Genomic DNA, 22,086 nt, shown 5'->3' with positions numbered 1-22,086 from the left:
ACATTTCAATTAATAATACATTCAGGCTTTATTTTCAGTTGCAACTTTCAGGAGACATTTACCCTTTTGGGCATGATATTCTAACAGTCTTACTGAACTTCAACTTTCATTAGAAGACATCAATCAACTTTCTTTCAGTAAAAACACATGTTCACTTGAGACCACAAACATTTTTAAACAACAAAAGAAAGCTCTATCTCATATATATATATAATGACTATAGACAAAAGATAAATCAAATCTTGTCATGTATCTATGAATTAAATAAAAAAGGGTTTCTTTACATCCAACTCTAAGTCAAAAACAATTTCCCCTTTCTCCCAACACCCTGAAGTCACACTTCATTTCAGGGCTCTACATTTCCTAAGCTCTAATATCAATACAACCACATACTCTTTAAGCTTTGAAAAAATACCTAAATGATCCTGCCTCTGAAATGCTTTTCCATTGTCCCGTGACATCTCAGTAAAGGCAACTGTTTGACATGCAGTTTTTATAAACAGAGTGCTTTGAACTTAGTAGCAGATGTGCTTAATTTGAAAACATTCTATTTACTTAAACCTACGTATACTTATCAATTTGCAAGTTTTTATTTTTCTTTCACATGTTTTCTATTAATTTTTACCCTCAGCTTTTTGCCCGATTCATTTTGCTGTGGTAAAGCTTATAGAGACAAGACCTTCTGGTTAAAACTGACAGATAGTTGTTTCCATTTGCAAATCCTCTTGATTTTTATTGGCTCATTAAATAAATATACTTTGAATGTGATTTAAATTATCCTGGTATATAAATCATTTTTTCTTCTTGTTCCTCTCAAAGAAAATTGACTACTGCCATCCCGTGGCCAAACGTTTTTAATTGACACACAGATATAGTTGGACTGTGCCCAAATATACCTATATTACGGTATAGTGATTTAAAAAATATATATAGAGATATATATATATATATCTATATGTTAAAAAAAAAATATTCCAGAAAATAACATTCAATATAAAATACTTTCCTCCATTTCCATCTCTCATTAACACTCTACTCAATGAAACAAGCTGGAAGTGCTGTCTCGTTAACGTGTTGAGACAAAGCTGAGGTGCAAAAGCATCCCTATCTTTCCTCCTCTATAATAATTGGCAAGTGTTTGGAAGAAGAAAAGGAAGATGCCTAAACTGTTATTAATGAAAACTGCTTTTAAAGCTGGTAATGGCTCGATCCTGCAAGGTAAACCTGCCACATTATTTCCTTTTTGGTGATTGAGTGGTCATACTCAACTTACTGGAAATTCACTTTCCTTGGGCAGTTTTATTTTCTGAACACCAGAGGAAAAATACAGGTCTTCCTATTCAAAAAGTCCTGATAATATTTTCCACTAATGTTGAAGAGTGAACCCTCATTTTTCAATAAATGAAGCCTTTGTTTCCCCACTTTAAAAACACACGTTGATAAATGTCCCTACAACAAAACACACTCACGCACCAAGGTGTGTCACTCCAGTTCTGCAAGGGTTTCCACTAATTGTGGAAGCCAAGTTTTACATTATTCATAACTTGCTTCATATGTAAGCCATGGATTTGAAATTAGGTTCCAAGTCTCACGACCAATAACATTAGCATAGGGCTTTTCTTACCACTTATAAATATTTGAAGCAAAGCAATTCCATCAGAATTATAATTTGATTGGATGTTTTAAAATAATTAAATGGAAGAAGTTCAAAGAATTATTTTAAAAAGGGCTTGAAGGAAGAATTCATCTATACTAGGGTGGTGCAACTATAATTGCATATATTGTAGACATGCAAGTTTTTAGATTGCTGTTCTTAGCACTGCTACATACCTCACTCTACCATCTCCACAAACTTTTATCTGCTGTAACAATTAGACAGGGCACTAATATGCATAGTTTATGTTATTCCAACACTGACTTGAACTACAAGAAACAAAAATAATATTCTCTTCCTCTCATGGAACATCCTTAACACTTTTAACAAACACTGTTAAGTAATCTCCCAAAATAGCATGGTGATGCATAGATAATACATCTTGTCCTTCACAGATGAAAATCACTGTCTGTTACTCACTATAGCTTGAAGCCCATCCCAAACCAGGGCACTTTAACACTGAAAAATCTCTCTTTTTTTCACATTTGCATGATCTTAACTTGGTGTTATCTTTCATCTCTCTTCTAGTATCCCTGCATTTTCTCATGCATATGAACCCCTGCCATCTATGATAACATTATGAATATTTTGTTTGCTGAACAGCATTCTATAAAGCAATTAAGATTCATCTGACTACATAATCTGCACAGTGCAACGCTCTTGGGAAATAAAAATTGAAATAAATGATTAATTGCAAGGATTCTGATGACTTACAAACATATTTCCGACCCTTTCAGTGCACCCCAACAATGTCATAACTATGTGCAGATTTACACATACTACATATAAATGTTTGGAAATTTGGGGAATTTGGTAGCAGCAAAAGTAAATTTTTTTTAAACCCAGAAATTTAATCTCCATAATTATACTGCAACATTTAAAACTGATGTGTTTAACTGAAAGAATCATGTTTGTTTCTTGACATTGATTTACCTTCTTGCTGCATCTCTTCGGACTTCCTTCTCACATGAATAACTCGGGGTTTCACAGTCTCAACTTGTGCAGCTCCTTGGCTTTCCTCCTATATATCATACATTAAGATCATGTTAGAAACCTGACTTTTGATGTAAAAGCACGATTAAATTATGTGGGGCTTCAAAAAACATCCAAAGAGGCCTTTAAAGATTCATTAAAGGACAGGCACTTGTTCTCCTTCCTTTTGACTTCAAAATAATTCAGATCTGAATTAGCCTGCTGCAATGCTATTTCCTCTAGATAAGCTGTAGGTATGGCAAAGTGCTATTTAGACCCGTGGACAAAGGAGATCCTCATTTTCTACTCAAAGCATGTGGCAGAAAGAATGTAAGGTTTCTCTGGCTTTCTTCAATACCTAGGTGTTATCCTCCTGAGTAAAACGGAGAAAGTTGAAAGGGAAAAGAACAATAAAAATGTCAGCACACAGACTGGAAAACTCATGCCAAGTATGAATTTTATTTCCTTGACCATGTTTTTAAAACCATTCTCTGCTCTTCTTGAAATGCTCTTCAGGACCTAGATCTGCAACAATGCCTAAAGGGAAACGGTCTCTTAGAAACTGTGAGTTAAAAACAGAGACATTATATTTGTCAGTTACACTTGTTATCTTATGTCTTAACTGGAAAAGAACTTGTGGCCCAAGGACATTCCACTACATTTAGATAAGAAATGTGAGAAGTGCAAAACAGAGTCATCGAGTCCTAGAAGAATTAAGCATTCTCTAAGACAGACATATTTGATTTCATCAGTTATTCTATTGATCCTGTAGATGAATATGAGTATTTTAATGATAATTCTTAAAAAGAGGGGAACATGTGAAAGATCATAAATCACAAAATCATCCTGGTTGGAAAAGACCTTGAAGATGATTGACTCCAACCACAAAGCAAACCCTGCAACTTCCACCACTAAACCACGTCCCTCAGCCTCCTGTCTACATACCTTTCATGTGAGCCGTGGTGCCCCAACCGCTGCCCTGGGCAGCCCCTTTCAACATGTGACAACCATTTCATTTCATTTTTTTCCAATATCTAACATAAACCTCCTCTGGTGCAACTTCAGGCCATTTCCTCTTGTCCCATCACTTGTTACTTGGGAGATCAACCCCCACTTTGCCTCAACCTGCTTTCAGAGAGTTGGAAAGTGCAATAAGGTCTTGCCTCAGTCTCCTGTTCTGTCCAGATAAACAGCCTCAGTTCCCTCAGCTACTCCTTGTAACACTTGTGCTCCAGACCCTTCCCCAGCTTCCCTGCTCTCCTTGGGATGCAGTCTGGCACAATGCCTAAAAGATAAACTCCACACTGTCTTTTGGAGCCTACAGACAGAATTGTTGTATGACTTCTGGGAAATTTTTTTGTGCTGAGAAGCAATAGCATAGCTATGCTCTTGAAGACCTAATGACAAAGTATCCGTGGCATTTTGCTTCCCAAAAGCTAAAAAGAAGGAAAAGGAAAATATGCTTTTGATTTGTAAGAGAAACTCTCCACCACTGTGGAGGTCACAACTGAAACAGAGACAAAATATAGCTGAAATGAAGATAATTTTTGTGTCTGGCAAACAATAAGCATGGTGCCAACTACGGAATCACAGCTTCTCATTTCTTTCAGCTAACAACTCTCTCCGATGATAACAAGTATCTTAACAGTAATGATATTGCTTCTCATGTACTTAATGATCATTTAAGACAGTGTTGCAAAAATCAGGAGTAACAAAAAGATAAGTCTTTCCATTGCTGTCTTTTCCTCAGTCACTGCATAGATAGTAAACAAAGCATAGAGAGCTACACTAGTAGACAGCATGTCATCTGTAACACCCCCACCAGCACAGACATGAGCATAAGCTGGAAAAAGTGAATGTGCATGCAGCTGAGATGAAACTCGTGTCTCCACAAGGAGACATGGATCGACCGGTTAGGATTGGCAGTAACTTGGGCACCTACAGACACCAAGATGCTGATCAACTCTGTTCATCATTTAAAGCTGACAAGATAAGAAAGAGTTGAGATGCTTTTCTGAAAGCAGGAAGGTCTCATGAAAATGTGAGCAAAGGTCTCTAATGCTACAGAACACTCAGTCAAAGCAGTATAACAGTGTACTCATGAGTCCATTTGAAATGGGGGTTTCGTTTTGTATTTTTAACAAGCCAAAAACCAGTTTAAACTGAAGTTGCCAACAGAAGTTGAGAGACAATACACAGACTCATAACCTACAGTTATGCATTCCTGAAGAACAAAAAAGTATGCCTTTGGAAATATTAAAAATGAAAGCTAATGAGAATACCAGAGAGACAATCCCACTTAAAAAATGTTGATTGTATAAAAATATTCATACTTCTATAAGAACATTATGAAAATATTTTGCAACTAAATGATTTTCTAAGATTCCAACAATGCATTTGAGACTTAAATGATTTAGATTTACTATCTTTGAAATGTTTAGTCAGATAAACATGACTTCAATGTTCACATCTCTGCTGTCATCAAAATGATTTCTCTAGAACAGGAAGAGCTCAGCTTACTCCTAGTCATTCTCCTGCTACTTACAGCTAAGAGCATAGGGGAAAAGTGGCCACAAATAATAGTCAATTCCTGTACTGTTGCACAAGAATGGACAGAAGGAGTCAAACCAAAGATGCATTTAGTCTGGCATTCTGTCTAACAGTGGCTAAAAGCATAGATAAATCTCAAGAAAAATCCAATACTAGAAATGGAGGAGCAGCCAAAGAATTTGGGAGGATAAGAAAATTCCTGTATGACTTAAGCCATTTGTTTTGGAGTGACTGACCACACAGACCTCACTCTTCATGACTAAAAGGCATTTGCTCCTGTGCTCAGTGGAAAGGCAATACTCCTTCTGTTAGTCAAAATCTCATCTACACACCGGTGCCAGGGAACACACAAGTGCTATGTATGTGGCAGCTCTACATCCCTGCATAGAACCTCTCTGAAACAAGGATTCTGTTCAGAGGATCACAGAAATCAGACAGGCTTTGCCATATCAAACCTTAACATCCAGGAGGATCATTCCAGCTAAATGAGAACAAAGCTCTACAAGATCCATCTGAAATAATCTGTCATCTTCCATGATTCTGTTATTTTCTCAGGTCTCTCACCAAACACCACAAAAAACCTAGCTTTGCTCCTAAATAGATTCATCTTCTTGCTTTTGTACATAGCTGGTACAGCTTCATTTCAATGAAGGCAAGCACTGCCTAGAGATGAAAAACAAGATGTGAAACAACTGATGCTTGTCAGGGACTAACTTGGGAGGAAATCTTTTAAGAAGTTTAAAGTGATTATCACATTAAACAGTGCCTAGAATGAATCACTCTGAAAGCCTGAGTATCTCTTCCTCTCTTAGCTGATATCATGTTACCACAAAATCTGTTTCCTCCAGGCAGGTGACAAAGCAGATCCAGCCGTGGATCTGAACACAGATGGCAATCCCTAATTGAAACTAGGGGAAAGGTCCATCATTGTTACATGGTAGATAGATGCTGTCAAAACAAGCTTTTATATCATCTGACACAGGGATTCTTTTTTTCCTTCTCCTTTTTTTCAGAGGAGGATGTACAGATCTAGTAGAGGGTTTTCTGAAGCTTGGTTTTGCCCCATCCAGGATAGATGTTTACTGTGGTTATTGCTTCTAGTTATGGTCACACCACAGAAAAACAAAAAAGTCAACTCTTGAGGAACAGTGATTTAGAGTCTTATATCAGGAACATGCACCTACAGGAGAAGATTTATTCTGTTTGGGAGAAAAAAATCAAAACAAACAAAACCACACAAGCAAAGTTGGGTTTTGTTTGTTTGGATTGGAGGGAGAGTTTTACATGCCAGAGGGCAATAAAACCCACAATAAGGGTTCAGATGTAAGAAAAAAATCTCTAAAGAGACGATGATATATAGCTACCTATAGTACTTTCTGTGACAGACACTATGTTAGATCACCTTATCTTTCTTGCATAGTTAAGACTATATACATGAGCAAAAATCAATCCTAAGCCCATCAGTTAATTCTCCAGAGCATGAGATGTAGGTATCTCTGCGTTCTTCATCACAGCTAACGATACCAAAACATGTTTTACCCTCTCTGTCCTTTTTTACTTTTGGCTAGTGAAAATATAACAGGAGTTCACCCCAACAGATGCAGCAGTTTAACAGAATCAAGTCTTGCCTGTGAACAATCATTCCATCAAATACTATGTTCCAGTGATCTCAAAGTGAAAGAGGTTTAACATTTAAAATCCTCTTTCAAGATACAACACATCACTTCAGATGACGTATTTAAAAACTGCTCAGACACCAATGGTACAATACTCATCAAAACTCAAAAACATAAAACCAAATGCAGGTCAATATAAGATACTTTAGGTTATTTTTAACACAGAACATAAGGGAAGGACAGAATGCATCCATGAATATAGCAACCACGATAAGTATATTATTACTTTCAAAGACACTGTGAAGTTTAATATATTAATGAGTATTTTTAGCTTTTGCCTTTTAAATTCAAAAGCAGTGCCTTTAACTCAAAAGCATTTTAACTTTAGTTAGCGAGTAAAACATCATCTCTAGGTAACAGCACATACTAATAAAGTAGCTATGGATTAACTCTATAGGTTACAAGCAGAGATCAATGGGATCTTCTTCTACCTTCAACTATTCTGAGGTATGTCATCACCATCCTTCCAACCCTGCCTTTACTAGGACGAATGAAGCTCCTGAAATGCTTGAGTAGCGGTTTACAATTCCTGAGGCTAAATCTCTATTGCTTCCTCTCCCATATATCTATCATGTTATTCCTCCCTATTTGAAGCACTGTGCCCCTAAAATATTGACATGCCCATCTGAACAGAATACGTGTAGTACTGGATCCTGTGAGACCAGTGAAGTGTGAGGAAGTGCAGAAAGGGTAAAAGAAAAGGCCTGAGCCTAACAAAGTGGACTGTAAGGATTCTGTCACAGTAAACAGAGTCAGATACATATTTTGACTTCAGTTTCTCAGCTGAGTGTATTACTTTAGATGCACCAGTTCTGTGATGTCAGTCATCACAGTGAAACAGGAAAAGAAATTTTCCTAGGTTTCTGTTCCCACTTTCTATATAGTCATATAAAGATCCTTTGAGTTTACCTCGGACTCCTCTGAGACACATGTCACTCTGCAGCCTGGCTGGGATGCTTCCAGAATAGCATTTAAAACTGGCTGTGATTCTAGTTCAGCCATAAACATTGGGCCATGACTTGTATCTGCATCCCCAAGAATTTCTGGTGGGAGAGAAAAATAAAGAGAAAAAAAATTCTTTGATGAGCTGGAGCAATAATCTCCTGGTCAACTCACATGGCAGTATGTGGAGCACTTCAAGATTCAACAATGTGACGAGCAAAGTTAAAGAGAATGGTGTCCTCCATATATGGCTCATTGTATATCAAGTAAGAAATACATGTGTGTGGAAACTGAAATAAATAAATGAGTTTTATCATCTGTATCACAGCAAGGACTTATGATAGCTTCAAAGCTGTGCAGTTCTTCATCCCATTATGTGCTTAATGAGCTTTATCCCACATATTGGAAAAAGATTGGAAAGGCTTCTTCATGAAGCTTCTTTCATTCACTGTTGTGTGAATGAAAAGAATCGTGTATATAGTCTTTTTTACAGGGATAATGTGCTAAATAAGCCAGCATTTATCATGCTTTTGCAGCCTGCAAATGTGTAAAGCATCTGTATGAAAAATGTACTGACAGCTCAAGAACTAACTTTAGCCTTCTGCTATCATACAGAGCCAAAGAACGCATTTTTAGCTTAATTAACTATAATCATTGCTTAACCAACTGTAATTATTATTCACTTAAAGACTACATGTGTCACATTTCATTTTCATGTTGGTTTTTCTATCCATGACTTTAAGCACTGAAAACAAGGATTTAAAATGAAAGCTTGATGATCAGGATGTTGTTATATACCTACATATGTAACACCTGCTCTGTCGTACCAGCAGACATCATGCTCCCATAACACAAATGCAAACTAGTCACAAAACTGAAGACACCAATAGATTCTCAATCCCCAGAACTCTTACAGATATATCCTTGAGTGACTCCTTCTGACAGAGACACTGAGTATCCATTGCAGGGTTATATTTACAGGGATATATACCCTGAAATGTGTGAACTTTTGCAACTCTTGGTGTACCAATTATTTAATTTTACCTCTATTATAATAATCTATAATATCTATAATAATACCTCTATAAAAATACATTGTAACTTGTGGCTATCAGGAAATATCTCTCAGTCCTGACTTGCAATATGCTGAAGGACATGTAATTTCACATACCAGTGGACAGATTTAAAAGATTTGGAAAAGTGGAAATAATCACAAATCGTTCCTGTCCTGGTAATATCACAGACAATACTTGTGTCCTATGGGCTCATACTTCAAGAATGGTCAAATTAAGTGATTTGAGAACTGAATTTGACTTTAAAGAATAAAATACATATGTTACAAGTTAACTTTTGTGTGGGCAAGTGGGAACTTGCCACAATTTTTGTTCAAATTCTAGAACACTGCAAAGAAGAGTGAACACAAGGCTTGAATTAAATCCAGCTCTCAGAATAGGAACACTAATACTTTCATTGCCTGTAAATTTTGAATTTGGGATTTTGAACACATTATCCAAAATTATTTCAGATACAGAAAATCCTCAAAATCTACATGAATATCACAGAGAAGAAATGACAGCTTAATTGTACCTCCAATCTGAGTGAGCTGCCCTGGCGATGCAGAACGGAAATCCCGATGTGGCCTGTTCTCGGAGGTCCGAGCAGTTGGATGGTCCATGTAAACTGAATGTCCCATCAGGATTTTCTCTGCTGCTCTGGTCAGCCTTGGTCTTTGACCTTCACTGAGCTCGCCAACACTATCATCAAAATTCTACATAGAACATCAGAACAGCACGTTTAAAAGTTTCCAAAGTATTTCTTCCAGCACCAGGCATTGAGATCTAATTACATTAACCCTTAAAGCATACATAATCTTAAGCCTGTACTAGTAGTATTAAATAAAGAAAACTGAAATTGAGGAGTTATCATCTAACTGGGTTTGAAAGTACATTTTTCAGCATTGGACAGAAAAGAATCGCTTACAGCCACAAAACACCACTAATTTCATTAGTGGCACCCCAAAACAACCAGAACCTCAGTTATATTTTTAGCACATGAAGTCTTTTAACATTTACCTGTATGGCCATAGTTGACTGCCTCACATCTAACACATCTATAAGCTACTGACTCGGTTGTGTACCGTATCAGGTAAAATGTTCCATTTTTAAGTAGGTCTGGATGGCATTTAAAATAAGGATGGTTCTCCAAATTCTGACTTTCAACACTGCAGAGAATAAACAGCTTGCTTCTATGCAGGAAAACAGGTTGAATACACATACACATGTGCATAGCAGCATCTTAAAGCAACTGTAGTAGTATCTAGGAGAATATTCTTTCTCCTACAAACAAAAAGGTATGATAGCACAGACCTTGCCAGAATCTGTGAGGGGGTTTATTAGTGTCTTGTGTGGACAGACTGAGCGGTCTGTGACTATGGGAAAGGGAGAAAGCAATTTAGAGATGCATTTATAATTGGCAGCTCTGACAAGAAAATGTCACTACAATTATAGTCAGACTCAGAGCTGACACTGTAGAAAGCTTTTCACTAAGTCCATCCACCAGAGCTCATTAAGGAAAATAGACAGACAAAGGAACAGTTAAGGAGGTGAGGGATGTTAGTAATTATTTAGACTAAACTGACCAAGACAGAAGGAAGAAACTGCATATGCATCAATAAAATCAAAAAAGCAAGATCTGATGTAAATAAATATGGTTCATTCCTAAATCATACTGCAGTATTCAAAGTTCACTTCTCTTAAACATTCCTCTAGCTAGGTCAGTTAGAATAGATATCCAGTCCAAACTATTTCCAACATAGAAAATACTTAGATGTGTGACAAAAAGACTTTTGTCCTTTGTGGTGCAGATAGCCATATTTTTCTGTTAGTCTGGGTTTTTTTGCCAACTGAATATGACTATTTTGAGGTTTTGTTCCAAGATCAGTACCAACAGTGTGTGCAAAAGTACATATAAACATTTGCTGAGTTATTCATCATACTCATATGAAGTTAGGTGGAGCGAACTCACATTGTTAAACATACCACCAGAAAAACTTCCCTGGTATTCAAAATGACACAACAAATCTGGTACACTGGAACACTCACATACACACCTTGAAAACTAAGTATGTGTTATAGTATGTACAGCTAACTTGTTTGTAACAATACTGAAGTGTTTTACACAAGAACATGGTCAACAGAAGTGGGATCTCTTCCAGCTTGGAATGAAGAGTATGAACCTGTTGCACAGTCAATAGGAAAGATAAGCTTGAAATATTTAATCTACTTTCCAGTAGGAAAGTATCACTTCAAAACTACCCTATTGGAAGGTAAAAGACTGTAAGTTACCTCCAAAGAGTATGTTCCTTCTTGTGTAGCAACGGGTGCTTGATTTAATTTGGCTAAAAGAGTCAGGACTGGATCCCTTTGATGGCCTTTATCCCATCTTTTTACCACTTGCCCTTCACTGGGAGGATCGTAATCCTAAAAGAAAGAAACAAAATCCATACAATACCTGATTCAAAACTAGGGGTGGGGGGAGTGTAGTTTAGGAACTTGAATTATTCCTACTTTACCTCACAATTAAGCTTTTATCTTTTACAAGTTGTTAGAGTTTACACACTTTGCACTTGTGTCCTAAAAATCTACACATTTAAAAATAAGCAAATTGGGGACATACTACTTTCTCCTTTCACCCACAGACATGCACAGTCTTTATATGATACGTGAGACTGCAACACTTTGAGAAGGACAAGGTCCTTTAGGCCTCCAAAGTTCAGGGAAAACAGTTAAATCGTCACACATTGTGGTTGCTAACAACGATCTGTCTGCAGAGCTGCTTTTATCTGCAAGGATTCAGCTTCCTCAGAGAGCCTAGTTTGAGCATGGAGGAGCTTTGGAAGGAGTTACAATCCAGCTGACAAAGAGGGAGAGGAGCATTTTAGCAAGTTTTCTAACTTGACAAAGAGAACTTTCATTTAGGTTCATCTGATGACAGAGCCTTAAGCCCAGAGTTTGAGAGAAGCATGGCAGACAGAGGAGGCATCTATAGAGAAGATAGTAAAAGGAACTTTTACAATCTTGATCAAGAGGGAGGGCATTCTCCTGTGCTACCTATATACTGACATGGCCAAGTCTAGACAACAGACAGAAAGATCTGCAAGTTCAGGGCAGAGTTTCACAACTAAGATACAAATGAAACCAGGGATATTAGATGGGAAAGTATGGACAGGTGAAGTATGGCCATGTATGGGTAGAAATGTTTAGGAAGGACAGGCAGGGAGAAGAAAAGGTAGCTCCTGCTCTAGGAAATTTAAACTTTGCATTATTGATGCTGGAAGGGACCTCCAGAGATTTGTCTAGTCCAACTCTTTTGAGTTCAAAGCAGCACCCCTTCCAGAAAACACATTTCTTACATTTAAAATTAATTTCTTGAATTTCAGTGTGTCCACTGCCTCCTGGCTTTCACTGGGTACCACCCAGAAGAGTCTGGCTCTGTCTTCCTTACTTCTTTCCACTAGGTATTTAGACACATTGGTAAGATCTCCCCAAATCCTTCTTTTCTCCAGGCTAAATGATCCAAGCTCTCTCAGATAGATACACCAATCCCTTAATCATTTTTGTAGTCCTTTGCTGGACTCACTCCAGTAAATTCTTATCTTGTACTGGATAGCCCATAATTGGACACAATACTCCAAATGCTGTCTCACCAGTACTGAGTAGGGAGGAAGGAACACCTCCTTGATCTGCTGACAATGCTCTTCCCAATGCAACAAAGGATGACAGTGGCCCTCTTTGACACAAGGGCACACAGTTGGCCCACGTTCAACTTGTCCACCAGGATCCCCAAGTTCTTTTCTGCCAAGCTGCTTTCCAGCCAGTCAGCCCCCAGCATGTAATGGTGCACGGAGTTGCTTCTCCTGGGGTGCAGGACATGGCATTTCTCTTTGAACTTAATGAGATTCCTGTCAGCCCATTTCTCTAGCCTGATGAGGTCCCTCTTAATGATAGCACAACCCTCTGGTGTATCAGTCAGTTTTGTATCATCTGCAAACTGATGATGTAGTCTGTCCCATCATCTAAGTCATTACTAAACATGTTAAACAGCATTGGCACCAGTATTGACCCCGGCATACACCACTAGTGACTGCACTCCAGTTGGATTCTATGCCACTGACCTCAACACTTTCAGCCCAGCAGCTCAGACAAATTTCAGTCCCAGGTGAAATAATTCCTTGAATTCACAGACCTTCATGTGCTTATTGATGGTCTGAGCCAGGATGCTGTGAACAGGGTCTGCTTCAGTTCACTTGACCAGCTAAAAATTGGAGGAGGACTTCTACAAAACATTACTGGGGGTCTGATGATTGCACTTCTTCATCCTCATGTCAGATTTCAACTATCTGGACATCTTCCAAAACTGCCATCCAGCATCGTGGAGGCAGCCCAGGAAGTATTTAGAAATCCCTCTAGAGTTCCCTTCCAATTAATTACGATTTCAATATTGATTTTTTAATTCTTTTATAAAGAAAACAGTTTGGTTTAAGCATAGTATTATTCTACCTGATACTACCATTTATATGACAGCTATGTCCTAGCAAGAGGCATTACACAAAATCAGAGAGGGAAAGTCCAGGCATCTGAGCAAAACAAAAGTGTTAAAAGAGAAAGGGAATGGAGAACATCTTGACTTGGGAGGCTTCCAGGACAATGATCTAAAGAAGATGTCAGATAACAAAATACACTGAAGTTTTGAGCAGTTTTAACTAACTCCAGCCTGAGCTAACCTGCTTTAATAATTTAAGCACATAAGCAATTAAAAGATGGCTCAAAGCTGAAACAGCTCAGAGAACAACAATGTTCTGTTTAAGAGGTCTTAAAATTAAAAACAATAATGAATAGAAAATGTGTATTAGCTATCTCTCACCCACAGAAGTTTATAAATCATTCAACTTTTAAAATATAAATTAGTTTGTATAATGTGGGGTTTTTCTTTGGAGCTCTCAAATTCTGACATTCTTTGTAAGTGTACGTTAAAAAGCATAAATCTAAAATGATTATAAGTTAAAATGCTTGAAGCACATCCAATCTATCAAGATACTCAAGGTAGAATACCACACAAACTCCATTTCCTTGTGAAACATTCCTTACCATTTCAATGGCATCTTGTAAAGTACTGGTTAAGCTCTCAGCAAGGTTTGGAAGAGACAGTCCTCCTTCTGCTAAAGCTGAAAAATATTTTAAGTTATAAACACTAAAAAGCATGCCAATTATATGAAAGAAAGCCAATTCCACATTCTTTAATAATTGCAACACAGGGCTTTAGTAAAGCTGGAAATTCCTACTGCCGGATGTGTATTACAAGAAATATTTTCAGCTTCCAATAAAACTGCTCTTAGACTTTGCTTTCAATAAAAATTTAGTACCACATGGTGCCTGTGCAAGACAGTCCCAATTATTTTCCAAGTTGATCTTACAACAAAAGAGCAGATTTAATCTTCTTTCATTAGTAAGCAGAAGCATTTTGTTCAGAAACAAGAAAAAGAGCAACAAGGTTTCTGAAATCCAAAACTGTGAACTGAAAGTTAAAGGACCAGGTTAATGGCTACAGTTTTCTCAGAGAATGTATGAGATGTAACTTCAGTGGACTGGAAGAGAAATTTATATGGAAAAAAAAATAATCCAAATTCTAATTTTCACAAATTTGTCTAGTTAGTTACCTCTTGCAGGCAACATCTGCCCATAGCTGAAGAGTACCTCTCCTTCTGAGATGGGTCTGTCTGTAGTTTCTGTTTCTGTGAGGGTCAGGCTGCTTTCCTGTGTGGACTGCCCAGAACTAACTGTTGGCACAGGTGATGGAACCTGTGCATTGCACGGCAGCGATTCGAAAGGCCTCGCTGACAACTGCTGAGATGGTAAAATCAAGGCCTCTGGTTCCTCATCGTTAGCCACGGACATCTCACTATTATGTAAGAACATGCATTGTGAACACACCAATGAATAGTCCAAGAATCAATACAGTTAAATAATGTTATTGATGAATTTCTGGTTATAACTAGAAATAGTTATAATAATAGGGTAAAAAAGCTAATAACTACATTTATCACTGGAAGGTGTAACAATATGAGTTTACCAAGTACAGTGTTCATCAGGATGATCAATAAGGGATGATAAATACTGAGAAAGGTCCTGATTTCATATTTTTCTCCAAGATATAAGTAATAAAAAAAAAGAATTCTAGCTTTTCTTAACACCTTCTGATGTAAACATTAAGCATTTCTTTCTACTGACTTTTTGAGGATATATGTAGAAAGAATATACATATTCATTTATTTAAGAAGAGAAAACAATGGAGCCTGTTCAACTCACACAGCCTTGGGACAAAATGGTTCTTCAGTTAAAGGACTGGGTTTCTCCTCTTCCAGAGGAAGTTGTGCACCATCCCATGGGTTTGGAGGCTTTGGGCTTTCCATTTTTGCATCCTTGGAGACCCATTCTGAGGCAGGAGGGCTTGGTGTGGCTGTTCTAGGAGGCGTACTGACAGGGGTAATTACAGGTGTGCCAACATGAGGAGTGGCAGCTGGAATCTCAGCTTCTGCATGTGTGAAGTCAAATTTCAGATCAAACAGCAAAGCACGAAGTAAATCTCAGAGAGAAAACTTGTCAGTTCTACTAAGCACTTGTAGTTTTTGTGATACCACTTTATAGTTATGGAGACAAGACGAGATTAAGAAGTTTCTTTTAAGTACAGTGTTGGCATCTGAAGGAGCTAGAATCAAATTTCATTTGCTTACTTCCTTTAATAAGGCAAACTGCATTTTAAAAACTAAGCTGCTTTACTTGTAGAATGTAAATTTGGCTTAATTAACATTAGTAACACAGGAAGGGGCAATAGACAGCTATGTTTCTGATGTGAAAAACAGAGAGGTTGGGAGGGGTGGAAATCGCACAGACCATAGAAATGTGCATTAAGTTTGAAAACAGAACAGTTACCAAATAAAAGATGTTTGCTTTTTGTATGAATTAGCCCATAATTTTTGTACTACATGAGTTCTCACTTGAATTATAGCCTCAAGAATATTTATCGAGAGATAACAAACCTTTGAAGAAAAAAAAATGAAAGGCAGCAGATTAAAGCATACTTGCTACTGCTAAGCTTCAATTATTATTTCACTACCTGTTTCTTTAATTTTGTCATATTCGTGAACATCCACATTCATTTCTGTAAGAGATGGAGAAGACTCTGGAGTTTTGACTGGAGGCAATTCTTTTTCTGAAGGTGGTGTTTGTGGTGGTGTGGCCTGGGGTGTTGGCAATGGAGTAGGCACAAGAGACTCCTGAGGGAAGAAGAAAATCATAACCACACTTATTATCTCAATGCAAAATTCCTATCTTCCAAACATCCCCAGAGACAGTTGAGGAAGAGAGAGAAAGGCAGATTATCATAGAACAGGAAGAGCTGTTGCTTAGACACATGCTTCAGGGATCTAACTCCTCCATCTAAACATAAAGTTGCACAAGGCTAAACGGTACGCCTGGACAAAATAAATTAAAAACCACTAAATCATGCATTTGAATGATTACATTTGGAAATCATTATGCACATGTGGGCTGGAACACAAAAAGTTCCACTTAAACACGAGGGAAAACTACTGTAAGGGTGAGGGAGTCCTGGCACAGGCTACCAAGGGAAGGTGTGGAGTTTCCTTCTCTGGAGGTTTCAAAACCCACCTGGGACACATTCTTGTGCCCCCTGATCGAGCTTTCAGACCTGCTTTGGCAGGAGGGTCGAACTAGAAGGAAGGAAGGAAAGTCCCTTCCAACCCCTACCATTCTATGATTTGATACAACATTAAGCAAGAAAATATTTTGTGGCGTGGATGAAATTGAGTCAGTACAATTTTATTGTTAGAGAAACAACTAAAGAAGAGATCATAAACAAAGCAATAGCCAAGACAGTAAAACACTAAAATAAGCACATACATATAATTATGATGGTCCTTAAAAGATGACAGCAATAGAGACAAATCTGACAAGCAAGTATGACAGTTGTTGTTTAGCCTATTATGGAGGAATGGGATGGACTTTTCCAGGCTCTTTCCAGACCCGTTCTCTGACATTTCATAAAGCAAATGAAGAAAATGGGGCTAAAGGAAGGTTTCCAGGCTAGTTTCTGAAGGATAAATCCTCAGACTGATGATTTTTATTAAGAACCCTTTTGAGAAGTGGAACATGCTAACACATTTGGCAGTTACACACACACAGAACTGCAAGACACCGTGAACACCGGAGAACTCAGTAACTGGGCAGCTGTCATTCTAAAGAGAAAACTTCACAGTTAGAAGGGGTAGACTAAGAATGAACATATTACTATTCAAGAACTTCTGCTGTAAGCTGAGCAGGAATAGCAAAAGGAGAAGAAAAGAAATTGGGAATGTCAAAGTTATGCAATAGATAGCTCTCAGCCACAAATGTGAAAAGACATTAAAAGGATTTAATCAGCTACCTAAGACTCCAATAAAGGTGGAAGAGGATCACTATTCTAGTACAGGCACTAAGAAAAACCCATTTTGCATACTACTTGATTATGAAAGATGTCTACTAGCATATTAGTGTTACCCATGGACAAGACCAATCCAAACTGGAAAACACAGAAGTGCTGTCCAGCAGCAAGAGTCAAAAAAAGGTACACATACAGACAACTGCTTTATTTAGTGTGATCAAACAAAGGCCAAAAAGGACAAAACTAATCTTTTAAAGTGTGCAAATTAATATCTGCATTAAGGAGAAAACAATCATTTCAACCTAAGGACATTTCATTTTAAGCTGGTATGGAAAAAAGAAGGCTTAAGAGAGTCATTAGTAGACATAGAACTGTTATTAGAAGAGGTTTCTAAGTATCAGAACAAGCTACAAAGAACAGTCCTGTCTTACATCATACCCTCCTTAATCTGTAAAGGAGTGAGGAAGAGCTCTTTAGATGCAAGATGGCTGTATTTAAGCAGTGGACTGATTACTTCTGACCATACTTAACACAGGCATTAGGTGGTATTTCAGTCTAATGGCACTGTAGCAGAATAGAATAATTGATCTCACTTTCAACAAAGCTTTGAATAGTCAGATTTCTAAGCAGAGCAATTTTCACATTCATCTCAAAGACATCATACAGCACCAGATTGTAGCACAGCCATGTTGTTATCAAAATAAGAGACCGCTGTCATTTGATTATCAAAGAGAACAGAGAAAATTATCCTGTATTACAGGAAGCCCTACTAATCATTTAAGCATTTACCAAAAACCACTTAACTCCAAACTTAGAAAGAATTAATATTCATTTTCATGGATATTAAAGAATGGCTGCAAGCCCATAAGACCAAAAATATCAGCCTCAGCTTCTTTCTCTTATAAAGAAATTAATTTCTTCAGATTTCATTTTTTGCAAGAAAGTAGCATAGCTATTTTTGCTGAAAATAACATCTTTTGACAACATGAAATTAAGTACCGAGTCTTTCCCTTAGAAATCAGTTTTGTGCTCAGCCTTGAAGTAACTAAATAAATACAGCATGTTGTAAGAAGCACAAAGGATTTCACATTTTTTTGAAGGAAAATAGGTTTCATCTTGTTGCTTGTTGGGGTATAACAAGGAATAATCAAAAATGCAAATCACACACATTCAGTTCATCCATCTTTTTCCATCACCTGTGTCTTGCACGTAGTCAAACCATCATGAAGAAATTATACCTTAGAACTTCAATAGGAGAACTTAAATAAAATGGACTCTTACCATCATAATCGCTGTACTTGGAATTGCATTTGTAGCAGGAGGTGCTTCCTGAGCCTCCCTGTTGCCCAGCATGGTGGCAATTATTTCTCTGAGAGCTTCATTTACAAAATGACTTATCATTTCTGAGTCCACAGGCACGCCAGCATTGACAAAGAGTTGCAACCCTCCACCACCTGCAACTTCAACTGAAAATGAAGAAACACGAAGCACACATCCAGGTCTCACTTCTTAAAATGCATAGACTGTACTGCAGCCATTCATTTTATTCTCTATGAACTTTTAAGTATCTCTTTGCAAAAACTGATTTTCTTATTTTATAGATAAAGAAATAAGAGAAGCAATTTCGGATCATAACAGAAAGCAGCAGAGGAGGGCAATGCATTTGTCTCCCATTTCTTACACATTCGTAAGGGAGGCAATTTTTGACATACCTATTGACAAAAGACAGGCAAACAAACACTACAGGCTCAGAAAAATGCCAAATCTGATTTAAATGGCCAATAACAGAAGTTTATTTGTACAGTGGTGTGGTTTATGTGCTCTTTTCCCTTTTTTAGATAACTTATTTTGATGGCCTTATAATGCTTACCCTGTCTCACCATGAATTAAAGCATGTGCTTCTGTGTTTTATGGTTCCCCTGGGTCAGCATTATCCACTGCTAGGCATTGGCAACAGCTACCTACACAGCTTGTTAAAATTAACCAAAAACTAAGATAATCCATCTGCTGAGAACAGTAAGTCCTACTTACCAATGTCAGAGGTTACAGCCTCACTGTCTTCACTCTCTGAGGTGCTAACATTGGGCACTGTTTCTTTCTGAACTGGGTACATCTCACTGATAATTTTTGCCATTACTTCTTGTTCCACCCTAGCAAAATAAAACTCATTTAGCTATCAGGAAACTCCAAGACACCTAAAAGTATATAAATGAGCATTCTTGAAATAAACCTCAAGGCATCTCAAAGGAAAAAGGAGAAGAGAAGGGAGGAGAATAAAGGGAAAGTATTCAACATTTTGCTACATTGCAACTCACCAATTTATCAGCCTGTTTTCTATAGTGTCCATAGTTTCTCTCCTTTGAATCAGTTCATCCAAAATATCAGAAGCCTGCTGAGGAGCAGAAGCCACTGGAGGAAACAAAGGACCACTGTATTTTGGTGAAGCCACTTTAAACTGGCCATTAAACTCCATAGGAGGCTCAAAGAATTCTGGAATTTCATCCCTCTCTTCTTCTTGATCCTAATAAATAAGTAGTAAATTAAATTATGGTGTGTTTCTGGAAGGCAACACCATTGAGGTCACAGTCAGATTTTTTTCTTTAAGAAACCTTGGTAGATGTGTCACAGCACAGAGACCACAACCTCCCTTCTTAGTACACTGTAGTTAATTGATACAATTCTAAACTTAGCAAATCATAAATCTGTAGAGGTATAAAGCTATAAGAATTGCTAAGTAAAACACGATTTGGCTCATATTTCCTGCCTGTGCTGCACAGGGCAGAGAGCCAATGGTAATGCTAATACTTGAGAAATTTACTTGTGAAATAAGTCAAGTTGCTTTAATACATACTTCAAAATTGCTCCTCCTTTAAACAAAAAAGTTTAGGAAACTTTCTACAGTTACTGGTTGTGTTAGGGTTTTTTGGTTTGGGTTTTGTTCTACTTTACTTTGTTCTCTACGTTGTTCTAAACTTCTACTTTAAAGTCTCCAGTCTGAAAGGATACATTGCAAGAAGTTAGCAAGTATGTCAAAACTCTAACAAAGCTGCTAGCACTGAAGAGTAGATACTAATAGCTTACACATATGTTACATGTATTCTTTCACTTCCATTAACTTAATCTGCTGAAAGTTAAAAGCTATTTCTGGGTAATTCATTCAAAAGATGCTCACAGACACTTTGAATTCAACCTTAAAGTGCTATTTCTAAAAAGTTACAGGAGTTATTTGATGTGGCTGTTTCAAGTTCAGCTGTTTCCAAAGGTGTTGCCCTCCTTTTTCCCCCCTTAGCACATCCATGGCATTGAGACCCAAAAAGCAATCTGTCATATCATGACTAACCTGTCATATCATAATGTAACACTTCAGAAATGGCTCGTGAAGGATGAGAACCTGTATCTTTCCCTCGTAATATTAAAACCAAATGTTTCTTATAGTACTATGATTCTCTAAGAAGAAAATTTGGCATGACAGGCAGAGACTAAGAGCTGAGCCCTAAATTACCGGTGAGAAGTATGTGATGTTGCATAAAAGAGCTCACGGTAAACTTACATTTACTAAGATCAATCTCCAACACAGTGACAGAAGGAAAAAAAGTCTCTTTTCCCTCATATAAATTAAATGAACTTTCAACCCATAAAATTAAAAACAACAAAAAGCCCTACACTGTATATTTTCTATGAATAAGAGAACAAAACACTACAACCAGAGAGAACAGAGAAGGGAGGAGGAAGACATTAACATTTTTCTGTCTCACTTCTCTCCTACCTTCATATACACTTTGAAAAGTCAGATAGGTACATGATGAGCATTGCAACAAAGAGCTATTGGGGAGCAGGATCTTTCTGGATCTTTAAACAATAATAATTCTTCAAAGCAAAGCTGTAACTTACAAAGCAGGCAAAATGGAATATGCATACTTGGGTGACAAACAAATATCTCCAAACCATTCTAGGCATAGAAACAAGACAATAAAGTTTAACTCAGAAAGGCACTGGATGCCTTGCAAGCTGATAAGCTGCTCATTCTGCTAGGATATATGTATTCATAACCATAATTCATTCTGACAGCAAATGTAAAGATGTCTTTGTCCAGTGTTTCGTTATGCATTTTCTTCTGACTGCCTTACTCCATAAATTTTCTTTGATGTTGCCTATTTAATATAATCTTTTCTGAAAGTATGCAAAATACAAACATCTGGATTAAATAAACCAAGTGCATACAATAAATCTTCCATATATTTAGCAACTTCTGACAAACTTTTGCAGTTCTCCTGCATTCTAAACCATGTGCAAAAATAATTTAATAGTGCACAAATCCAAGATATAATTACATTCATTTTGGGGTGATATATTATCTCTGCTGAAATAGGAATAAGATAATATAATAGCATTTAATTATACAGACTGAACTTGTACATATATCACCTCGTAGGCCAATCCTGAGTAATCTGCACTCCATTTTGCATTTTACCTCTCTGGAGACTGTTGAAAATATCTATCTAACTTCCAAAGAAAACATAGCAGGACTTGGAAAGTCTTTCAGATATGATTGGAATATTAATTGCTGCACTTTGTAATAAAGTATCAAGTTGAAATTCTATTTCCCAAATTACAGTCAGATCATTAAAAAAAATGTTTGAAATGATGGGGTGGTGTAGATGAATTTTGTTCCATCATCAAACATCTATACACAAACTCTTTTATTACAGCCATCCAGAACTCAGCCATCGGTTTCTTCATGGTGGATTTCTTCTTGGTAGATTTCTAAAGCAATTTTCACAAGCAAGGCCAGGC

The 22,086-nt window shown here is 37.3% G+C and overlaps 1 protein-coding gene across 7 annotated transcripts in view; it reads right to left on the bottom strand.

Annotated features, from left to right (window-relative positions):
- The window catches only part of KIAA0586 (KIAA0586 ortholog), a 76,575-nt gene that overhangs the window by 24,211 nt on the left and 30,278 nt on the right, over positions 1–22,086 (bottom strand). For 6 of the 7 annotated variants that reach the window (XM_061998088.1, XM_061998091.1, XM_061998090.1 and 3 more), the window contains 11 exons: positions 19,608–19,813; positions 19,324–19,442; positions 18,574–18,758; positions 15,967–16,126; positions 15,159–15,384; positions 14,510–14,751; positions 13,941–14,017; positions 11,139–11,273; positions 9,382–9,562; positions 7,762–7,895; positions 2,588–2,675 (listed from right to left, as the gene is read on the bottom strand). In XM_061998088.1, coding sequence (XP_061854072.1) covers positions 2,588–2,675; positions 7,762–7,895; positions 9,382–9,562; positions 11,139–11,273; positions 13,941–14,017; positions 14,510–14,751; positions 15,159–15,384; positions 15,967–16,126; positions 18,574–18,758; positions 19,324–19,442; positions 19,608–19,813 — 1,753 coding nt within the window. The remainder of the gene's footprint in view (positions 1–2,587; positions 2,676–7,761; positions 7,896–9,381; positions 9,563–11,138; positions 11,274–13,940; positions 14,018–14,509; positions 14,752–15,158; positions 15,385–15,966; positions 16,127–18,573; positions 18,759–19,323; positions 19,443–19,607; positions 19,814–22,086) is intronic. The other variant, XM_061998089.1, reaches the window with a different exon arrangement.

This window comes from Colius striatus, chromosome 6, assembly GCF_028858725.1.
Source record: "Colius striatus isolate bColStr4 chromosome 6, bColStr4.1.hap1, whole genome shotgun sequence".
NCBI lineage: Eukaryota > Metazoa > Chordata > Aves > Coliiformes > Coliidae > Colius > Colius striatus.
This window is presented reverse-complemented; position numbering and strand designations above follow the sequence as displayed.